General features: G+C 46.9%; 1 protein-coding gene across 2 annotated transcripts in view; it reads left to right on the forward strand.

Annotated features, from left to right (window-relative positions):
* Positions 1 to 10,695, forward strand: part of BMERB1 (bMERB domain containing 1) — a 176,370-nt gene that overhangs the window by 71,256 nt on the left and 94,419 nt on the right. Inside the window, exon 1 of one of the 2 annotated variants that reach the window (XM_026447090.1) lies at positions 8,015 to 8,125. The exons of the other annotated variant lie outside the window; for it this stretch is intronic. Coding sequence (XP_026302875.1) covers positions 8,092 to 8,125 — 34 coding nt within the window. The 5' untranslated portion in view covers positions 8,015 to 8,091. Of the gene's footprint in view, positions 1 to 8,014; positions 8,126 to 10,695 lie in introns of those variants that run through there. 2 annotated transcript variants of the gene reach the window in all.

Here is a 10,695-nt window from a genome sequence, read left to right on the forward strand (position 1 = left end):
TGGTGGTGATGATGGTAGTGATAGTGGTAGTGGTGATGGTGATGATGGTGATGGTGATGGTGATGATGGTGATGTTGACAGTGATGGTGATGGTGGTGGTGGAGATGATGGTGATGGTGGTGATAGTGATAGTAGTGATGGTGATAATGGTGATGGTGATGATGATAGGGATGGTGATGGTGATGGTGATGATGACAGTGATCATGATGATGGTGCTGGTGATGGTGATAATGATGGTGATGGTGGTGATAGTGATAGTGGCAATGGTAATGGTAAAGATAATGGTGATAGTGGTGATGATTATGGTGAGGACAGTGACAGTGATTGTGATAACTGACACCAAGTCCCCACTGTGTCCTTGTGATGTACTAGGCACCAGATTAAGAGCCTTATACATGATCTGTCATTCAACCCTCACTGCATCCAAGGGTACCCTCTATTATTATCCCCAGTTAACAGGTAATGAACACCAAGGATTGGGATGGTTGCATAACTCACTTTCCAGCCACACAACTAGCTATTATGAAACGAACAAATATTGCAAGCTAAGGATTAATAGACCCACTTTATGAGGGAAATTTGTTAAAGTAGAAACTCAGAGAATTTAAATAACTTGTCCAGGGGCACAAAGTCGGGCAGGGGCAGAGTCAGCCTTTAGACTTGAGTCACACTGTCAGCCATGTGATGCTGCACCGTGGCTGCTGGCCCTGAGCTGAGTGGCGTGAATGATGCTCAGTGAGCAAGAAGGCAGTCTCACTGCTTGGTTGCCCCACTTTCATATTGAATTTAGGTCCCTCCCTATAAACTACAGTTTCTACCCTTGAAGATGATAATGACCCTATCTATCCTGGGCCCCTCCACTGTAGGATTATGCGGACTCCTGTATCATGTAGAATGTGACAGGCTGAATTATGGCCCCTCAAAGATGCCCATGGCCGAATCCCTAGGATCTGGGAATCCAATCTTGTGTGGTGTCTCAGCTCGGGCTGCTGTAACAAAATACCATACACAAAGTGGCTTAAACCTTATTTATCACAGTTCTAGAGGCTAGAACTCTAAGATCAGGGTGCCAGCATGGTCTGGTTCATGGTGAAAGCTTTCTTCCTGGCTTGTAGAAGGCCACTTTCTTGCTGTGTTCTCACATGGCAGCATGGCAGGGAGAACTAGCTCTAGTCCCTTTCTCTCTCTCTTTTTTTTTCTTAAGACAGGGTCTTGCTCTGTCACCCAGGCTGGACTGCAGTGGCATGATCATAGCTTATCATAGCCTCAAACTCCTAGGCTCAAATGATCATCTCACCTCAGCTTCACAAGTAGTTGGGACTGCAGGTGCAAGTCACCAAAGCTGACTTGGTTTTTTATTTTTATTTTTTGTAGAGGTGGGGTCTTGCTATGTTACCCAGGCTGGTCTTGAACTCCTGGCCTCAGATGGTTCTCCCATTTTGGCCTCCTGAAATGCTGGGATTGGAGGCTTGAGCTTGGCTACTTCCTCTTACAAGGGCACTAATTCTAGGTTGAAGGCTCTACCCTCATTTCCTCATCCAATCCTAATCACCTCCCAAAGGCTCTACCTCCAAATCCCATCACACTAGGAGTTAGAGCTTCCACATATGAATTTTGGCAGGACACAAACATTCAGTCCATTAAGATATGGCAAACAGGAAGGAAAGTTACAGATGGAATTAAGGGTACGGACCTTGAGATAGAAAACTATACTAGATTAGCTGGGTGGGTCCAATCTAATCACAAGAGTGCTTAAACTCAAGAGAAACTTCCCTGGCTGGGTCAGAAAGAAAGATATGGGGATTTAAGAAGGGTCAGAGGCTGGGTACGGTGGCTCAGGCCTGTAATCCCAGAACTTTGGGAGGCTGAGGTGGGTGGATCATCTGAGGTCAGGAGTTCATGACCAGCCTGGCCAGCATGGTGAAACCCCGTCTCTACTAAAATTATTTAAAAAAAAATTAGCCAGGCATGTGGCAGGCACCTGTAGTCCCAGCTACTCGGGAGACTGAGGCTGGAGAATCGCTTGAACCCAGGAGGCAGAGGTTGCAGTGAGCCAAGATCGCACCATTGCACTCCAGCCTGGGCGACAAGAGTGAAACTCCGTCTCAAAACAAAACAAAACAAAAAGGCTCCATTCACCATTGCTGTCTTTGAACATGAAGAAAGGGGCCATGAGCCAAGGAATGTAGGTGGCCAAGGAATGTGGAAGCTAGAAAAGGCAAGTAAAATTCTTCCCTAGAGCCCCAAGAAAGACACACAATCCTGCTGACACTGTTACCAAAATACCAGGGGATTGGTCTAGGTCCTGCTGCTCACTGCACAGGCCAATCGCTGAGACGATGATTATTGTTAAGGAAGGAGGCTTTACTTTGGTGTTGCAGCCAAGGAGACAGGAACTCAATCTCAAATCCATCTCCCTGACCAACTAAAATCAAGGGTTTATATAGCAGGGAAGAAATGTAACAATGTGTAAGAAAACAGGAACTTGGGAGGGACAAGGAAGCAATCCCGATGAATGAGGGGGGTCTGGCATCTCATTGTCTGGATGCTGTAATCTGGTGAGTTTCAGTTCTTTGATACTTGAGAGGCAAGGGATTCCTTTGGGAGGAAGGAACTCAGATAAAACAAATATAAGTTTCAAGCCTTAAGACCAGAAGAGTTGGCCGGGCATGGTAGTTCAAGCCTGTAATCTCAGCACTTTGGGAGGCCAAGACGGGCGGATCACGAGGACAGGAGATCGAGACCATCCTGGCTAACACGGTGAAACCCCCGTCTTTACTAAAAAAAACAAAAAATACAAAAAAACTAACCGGACGAGGTGGCGGGCGCCTGTAGTCCCAGCTGCTGCTCAGGAGGCTGAGGCAGGAGAATGGCGTAAACCCGGGAGGTGGAGCTTGCAGTGAGCTGAGATTGCACCACTGCACTCCAGCCTGGGCGACAGAGCAAGACTCCGTCTCAAAAAAAAAAAAAAAAAAAAAAAAAAAAGACCAGAAGAGTTGATTTCTATGCTTATCAAAAAAGAAAAAAACTGTCTATGGGACTACTGGGTTGGTTTCAACACCTTGATTTTCACGTCCATTGGACCTCTGTCCTCCAGAACTATAACAAATGTGTGTTGTTTTAAGCCACTAAGTTTGTGTTCATTTGTAACTGAGACACAGATAGGCATTTATTTTCCATTGTCACCCCTCTTGTCTTGTATCATCAGTTGCCAGTATTTGTTTTAGCTGGAGAGGCAGCTGGAGCATGAAGTCACCAGGAACGATGATGATCTGCAGGGAGGAAAGCCCTAGGATGGCGGGATGATCCCCATTGTGCCCCCTCATCATTAGCCACAGCACTTGGCTGGCATTTGAGCAGAGTGGTTATCACAGCAGCGTTCACTCTCCTGCCCCCGGGTTCCTGTTCTTCCCTCTCTTCGAGAGCACTCAGTGCATCTGTCTCCAAACCAGTGCTTCTCCACCTTTAATGCGAGTGATAATGGCTAATATTTAGCACACTGTGCTCAATGTGTGAGTCCCCTCACCTAATCTCCATAACAACCCTTGAGATAGATATTATCATTATCCTTCCCATGTCAGGCAACTAAGGCATAGAGTGTTTCATGAAGAATCACCTTCTTGAAGGGCAGCTTGCTGGGTCTCCTCCAGGGAGATTTTGATTCAGTAGGTCCAGGAGAAGCCCAGGGAGATGGATTTTTTTTTTTTTCCACACCTAGGTGAGTCTCATACCTGTGTCCTAGGAGCACAATAAAAAACTCTTGAGTTTAGGCTGGGTGTGGTGGCTCATGCTTGTAAACCCATTATTTTGGGGGGCTGAGGTGGGAGGATCGCTTGAGGGCAGTTTAACATCAGCCTGGGTGACATAGGGAGACTCCATCTCTACAATTTTTTTTTTTGAGATGGAGTCTTACTCCGTTGCCCAGGTTGGAGTTCAGTGGCGCGATCTCGGCTCACTGTAAGCTCCGCCTCCCATGTTTATGCCCTTCTCCTGCCTCAGCCTCCCCAGTAGCTGGGACTACAGGTGCCTACCACCACCACGCCCAGCTAATTTTTTGTACTTTTAGTAGAGACAGAGTTTCACTGTATTAGCCAGGATGGTCTCGATCTCCTGACCTCGTGATCCACAAGCCTCGGCCTCCCAAAATGCTGGGATTACAGGTGTGAGCCACCACATCTCTACAAAATTAAAAGGACGTGGTGGCACACACCAGTAGCCCCACCTATTCAGGAGGCTGAAGTGGGAGGATTGCTTGAGCCCCAAAGTTTGAGGATGCAGTGAGCTATGATCACACCACTGAACTCCAGCCTTGGTAATAGAGTGAGACCTTGTTTCAGAAAAAAAGAGGAAAGGAAAGAAAGGAAAAAGGAAAGGAAAGGGGAAAAAGGAGATGGGAAGGGAAGGGAGAAAGGCAGGAAGGAAAAAAGAAAGAGAAAGGAAGGAAGGAAAGAAGGAAGAAAGGAATGAAGGAAGGACGAAAGAAAGAAAGAGGAAGGAAAAGAGAGAATGGAAAGAAGCAGAAAGACCCTGAGTCTAAACCTATAGTTCTCAACAAAGGGTGATTTTGTCCCCCAGGGGATACTTGCCAGTGTCTGAAGACATTTTGGGTTGGGGAGAGGATGCCACTGGCAGCCAGTGGGCAGAGGCCAGGGTTGCTGCTGCACACCTTATGGTGTTTAACACAGCTCCCAGCACAAAGAAGGATCCAACTCCAAATGTCAAAGCGCTCACAGGCTATGGAGCAGCGGTGAGATGAAGCTCTTGCTCTAGCCTTGGCTCCTACACTCAGAATGAGTCTTCAGATGTTCTCAGATTACACATCCACAGGGTTAGCCTGCAGTTTGTCTTTCTTGTGAAAGAAACTGTTTGTCTCAAGTCTTGGGTCCTCCCAGGATTCCTCCCCAAATGGGCTATCTTAGTCTCTCCTCTACTCCTCAACCTCACCTCTTCACCTCCACCCTTATTTCCTATTTCACTGCAAAAGTCAAGGGCCCAGCCTGGCCAACATGGTGAAAACCCGCCTCTACCAAAAATGCAAAAATTAGCCGGGTGAAGTGGCAGGTGCCTGTAATCCCAGCTACTCGAGAGGCTGAGGCAGGAGAATCACTTGAACCTGGAGGTGGAAGTTGCAGTGAGCTGAGATCGCGCCACTGCACTCCAGGCCAGGGGACAGAAGGAGACACCATCTCAAAAAAAAAAAAAAAAAGTCTAAGACATCAAATGCTCTCCTCTGCCCACTTTGTCGTTTCTTTGTACCTGGACCTCTTACATCTGGGACTTTTGTGAGGTCACAGAGGAAGAGCCTGTTTCCAGAAAGAAATTCCTACAGTCAGCCAGTTCTGCATAACCTGTGGTTCATGAGAGAGGAAGCACCACAGCTTCTCCCAGAGTCCTCTGGGATGGGCATCCATGGACACCTTCTCTCTGCCTCCTTTTCCTTCCTCCCAGTTCCTTCCTGGAGGGATGGTGTTTGATTTCTGAGGCCCTGGACATTTCTTCCAGCTCATCATTCAGGTTGTTCAGAGCATCTGAAAGATGAGCTTTTCTCTTGCCAACGCTGACCGCCTCTTGCGGGAAGATGTCGCAGCATTATTATTTAATAAGCCGTGTCTTTCTTCAGCTCACCAAAGACCTTCCAGCTCCAGGCAAGGAGTCAGGGTAGGGAGTGAGGAAACAAAGGGATGAGGGTACAGGAAAATCCCACCCACCCCTTATCACTCAATCGATATATTCAATCAATATAGTTAATAGCAACGCACCAAAGTCAGTTTCTTGGTAACGTTAACAAATAGTAGAAACTGAGTGAGGGGTAGAGGGGAATTTTGTATGCTCTTTGCAACTCATCACTGCCCATCTCCAGTTTTCTAGTGCCTGTGTTCAGACGTTGCTGTGGAGTCCCCTCCACAGAGATACCTGTCCTTACCGCCACCTTCCTGGCTCCCGACAGACCGCACTGCCTGAGAGAGCTGACGTCAGGCATTCATTCTGCAGGGGATTCAGAGTCACAGCTGAGCCAGTCCTATTGGGATTTAGGGGGCAGCCGACCTGTGGGGCCCGCACCCCACACGCTCCTTCTAAGGGTTTCCTCACAGTCCCTGCTGAAGGGGAGGGTTCTGTGTGACCTGTGGATCCACCCAGGTTGAAGCTGCTGAGCCCCTGACCAAAGGCAGGGCCACCCGTAGGCTGCCAGGGGCTGGAGGTGGGACGAGAGGGTCCCTCAGAAGCCTTTTCATGAGAGTGGTTAAGAGGGAAAGCAGAAGAATCCTGAAATGGAGAAACACCTCAGGGAGACAGAATCTTTGAGGAAGGGGAAGGTATCAGGGAGAAAAGAAGGAAGGAGAGGAATGCAGTGTCCCAGGATGGTGAATAAGAACTTGGGACTTGGGAGAACTTGAAATGTGGCCATTCCAAATTGAGATCTATTCTTTATTTAGTTTTGAGATGGAGTCTCACCGTGTCACCCAAGCTGGTGTGCAGCGGCACAATCTCGGCTAACTGCAACCTCCATCCCTCAGGTTCACATGGTCCTTCTGCCTCAGCCTCCCAAGTAGCTGGGATGACAGGCGCCCGTCACCAGTCCTGGCTAATTTTTGTATTTTTAGTAGAGATGGGGTTTCACTATGTTGTCCAGGCTGGTGTCGAACTTCTGACCTCAGGTGATCCACCTGCCTCGGCCTCCCAAAGTGCTGGGATTACCGGTGTGAGCCACCATGACTGGCCTGAATTGAGATCTATTCAAAGGGTAAAAAACACATACTGGACTTGAGACTTCCATACTCCCTCCAAAAAGAATATAAAACATCTTATTCATATCTTTAATATATTGATTACATTTTGAACTGATAATCCTTTACATCTATTGGTTTAAATAAAATAAGTTACTGAAATTAATCTCACCATTTCTTCTTATTTTTTTTTTTATTTTTAAGAGGCAGGGTCTCGTTGCTATGTTGCCTAGGTTGGACTCAAACTCCTGGGCTCAAGTGATCCCCCTGCCTCAGCCTCCAGAGTAGCTGAGAGTACAGGCGTGTGCCTCCGCACCCAGCTCTTTTTACTTTTTTTTTCTTGAGATGGAGTCTCGTTCTGTCACCCAGGCTGGAGTGCAGTAACTTGATCTTGGTTCACGGCAACCTTCGCCTCACGGATTCAAGCAATTCTCCTGCCTCAGCCTTCTGAGTAAGTGGGATTATAGGCACCTGCCACTATGCCCAGATAATTTGTTGTTGTTATTGTTGTTGTTGAGACGGAGTCTCCCTCTGTTGCCCAGGCTGGAGTGCAGTGGCATGGTCTCGGCTCACTGTAACCTCCGCCTCCCGGGTTCAAGCAATTCTTCTGCCTCAGCCTCCCGAGTACCTGGGATTACAGGCACATGGCACCATGCCTGGCTAATTTTTGTATTTTTAGGAAGGTGGGATTTCGCCATATTGGCCAGGGTGGTCTTGAACTCCTGAGCTCAGGTGATCCACCTGCCTCGGCCTCCCAAAGTGCTAGGATTACAGGTATGCGTGAGCCACTGCACTCTGCCATGGCTAATTTTTGTATTTTTAGTAGAGATGGGGTTTTACCATGTGGGCCAGGCTGGTCTGGAGGTCCTGACCTCAAGTGATATGCCCGCCCCCCTTGGCTTCTCAAAGTGCTGGGATTACAGGCATGTGCCTCCACACCCAGCTCTTTTTATTTTTTAGAATGCGATTCTTGGAATGTTCAAAATTACATGTGTGGCTAGTGTTCTATTTCAATTGGTCCGCGCTGACCTATACATTCTCTCTTTTCTGACCCCCAATTTACAGATAAGGAAACTGAGGCTCAGGGAGGTTAGGGCATTTGCCGAGGTCGGCCGTTAGAAAGATGCCGGACTGTCAATTCGTGTCTGCTTGACGCCAGTGCCTGCGTCTTCGCCTGCTGGTGGTGCATCCTCCCTCATTACTACTGTGTCCTTTGACATGTCAGATGTGGCTGGGAAAATAGAAACTTGCAGAAGTTAAAAAAATGTGCTTGAGGTACCACTGGAGAATAACAATCATAGCCAGGATCTGAAGCCTGTCAGTTGCCTCAGCCACGAGATCTTCCTTGTGGGGCGACATCACAGAGATGGGATGTGTGGGGCGGCAGAGTGCAAGGAAAGGTACCACCGCTCTCGGGGACCCAGTGGCATCCTCTCCACGAGACAGGCTGGGGGAAATGGAGCAGCCAGGAGCTTCTGAGTTAAAAGCAGTGACTTCATCTCTTTGGGAAATGGTGACTCATTAAAAGCAACGGGCGGCTTCCCATTACATTCACGTTATAGCCAGAAGGCGAGATACTTGGTGCATCCCATAATAGGATGCTTGGAATGAGCTTCTTTCCTACATGAATGATTGATAACAACGAAGTCTGGAGTGCCACCAGGAGCCTTTGAAATGCATTCAGATATCGCCTCCCTGGTCATAGGGCGCAGATCTATTCCCTTGGGTTTCAAGACTCTTGGGTCAATACCAGGAACTGACTCCTTGACAAAAGGCTGGAGGGGGCCCCTTCTAGATTCTCCTCTCAGGGCAGGCATGGGTCTGTTGGAGCTGCAGGGCTGTGGTCTTACCTAGAGGGGCCAAGAGATGGTCCCCATGACCATGAGTCTGTGTTCTTCAAATCTGGTGGTGGCTCCGATTTCATTTTCTCCCCGGTGTTAGTTTGGCTTCTTCTGGGGAAAGGCACTGTGATGGCAGGACTAATGCTACTGACCGCTCTTTGTGATGTCCAGGCACTACACCAAACACATGATGTATATACAGTTGGTCCTCTGTATCTGTGGGTTTCACACTCTTAGATTCCACCAATTATGGACGGAAAGTATTCAGAAAAAAATCCACAAATTACCAAGAAGCAAAACTTTGAGTACTATGCTGAATCTATGTAAATGAAGTGATGTGTAGGCATCATATTAGGGATTATAAGTAATCTAGATATGATTTAAAGTCTACAGGAGGATGTATGGGGGTTCTATGCAAATATTCCACTCTGTTATATTGGGGACTTGAACATCCAAGAATTTTGATATCCAAAGGGAGGCCTAGAACCAATCCCACATGGATACTGAGGGACAAGTATATTATCCCATTTCTTCCCTACAGCAGCAGCTTCATGAGGCAGGAGTTATTAGTCCCATTTTACAGAAGAGGAAACAGAGCTAGGGAGATCAAGTAATTTGCCCAGGTCGCACAATTAGTGGTAGAGCCAAGGCTTGAAGTGACATCTGTCTTGAGCCAATGACCCCTGCAGGTTATTAGAGCAACTTTTCTCCACAACAGTGTAAACCTCTTGCTAGAAGCTCAGGTCCACAAGGTCCCTCAGCAAACAGTTCTCATTCAAAATTCAATGAGAACTCAGGCTGGAAGGACAATTCTCAGCCATGGGTTAAGTCCTACCCAAAGAGGAATCAGCCATTTTGAGCGATCATTTCAACCCAGCTCATGTAACAAAGGCAATTAAACGGAAGGCTGGGGGGCTATTCATTTCAGTCATTGGAATATACTTAGGTCACACAATATATTTAGGGAAGGACATGAGGGACTGGGGTAGGGGGAGTCAGTGTTGAGGGAGAATCAACTTTCACCTAATATGTCCTTTTCTCTTGTTCGGGTTTTTAAATATACTTTTTATTTTGGAATAACGACATCCTGTCCAACATAGGTATGAGGCTGACCAAAACAACCTTTAAGACCTTTCCAGTGCAAAGGACTGGAATTCTACTCTACAATAGGGGATGGGATAGGTAACCCCAGTGGCACTCTCATGCTTGTAGCATCAAACAGCAATGAATTACCCTTCAGGAAAGCTACTCATTTTCTCCCCAATTGTCAAGCTTTCTGATTACCTAAAGGAGAAAGCCACGATTTGGTGCTAGCTTTGTCTTTAACATCCCTAGTACTTGCTGATTCACCTTGTTAAGAAAGAAAATTCAAGCTTTGATCTGAACCTTAAGCAGGCTACAGGATTTAGCCAGAATTTAACAGCATTGCTTTGTTTCATGAGGTTTATTTTTATGGCTATTTTCTAATTATGCCAAGTAAGAGTCACTTATTGTTTGTGGATGTCATATGACATTTCCTTTAGGGAGTTTGAGTGAAAAAAAGTCAATGTCGGCTGGGCACGGTGGCTCATGCTTGTAATCCCAGCACTTTGGGAGGCCAAGGCAGGCGGATCACAAGGTCAGTAGATCAAGATCATCCTGGCTAACACCGTGAAACCCCGTCTCTACTAAAAATATAAAAAATTAGTTGGGCATGGTGGTGGGCGCCTGTAGTCCCAGCTACTTGGGAGGCTGAGGCAGGAGAATGGCGTGAACCCGAGAGGAAAAGTTTGCAGTGAGCTGAGATTGCACCACTGCACTCCAGCCTGGGTGACAGAGCAGGACTCCATCTAAAAAAAAAAAAAAAAGTCAATGTCATGACATACGGAGTAGTATGTGGTAGAGTACAGAATATGTAGCTGGGGTAAATTCTATGCAGTGCTGAGAGTTTTGGAAACACTGTTCTGTAGCTCTTTTGACCTTAGAGCATGGGCATTGGGATCAGAGAGATCTGGATTTGACTTTCATTTCCACCACTCATTATAGCACTGCCCCAATTGCCCCTTAGAACTAATGTCTATGGTTTTTTTTTTTTTTCAATAAACACAAAAATTGACCCCCTAATCTTTTTTTTTTTTTTTTTTTTTTTG

This window comes from Piliocolobus tephrosceles, chromosome 17 (assembly GCF_002776525.5).
Source record: "Piliocolobus tephrosceles isolate RC106 chromosome 17, ASM277652v3, whole genome shotgun sequence".
Lineage (NCBI taxonomy): Eukaryota > Metazoa > Chordata > Mammalia > Primates > Cercopithecidae > Piliocolobus > Piliocolobus tephrosceles.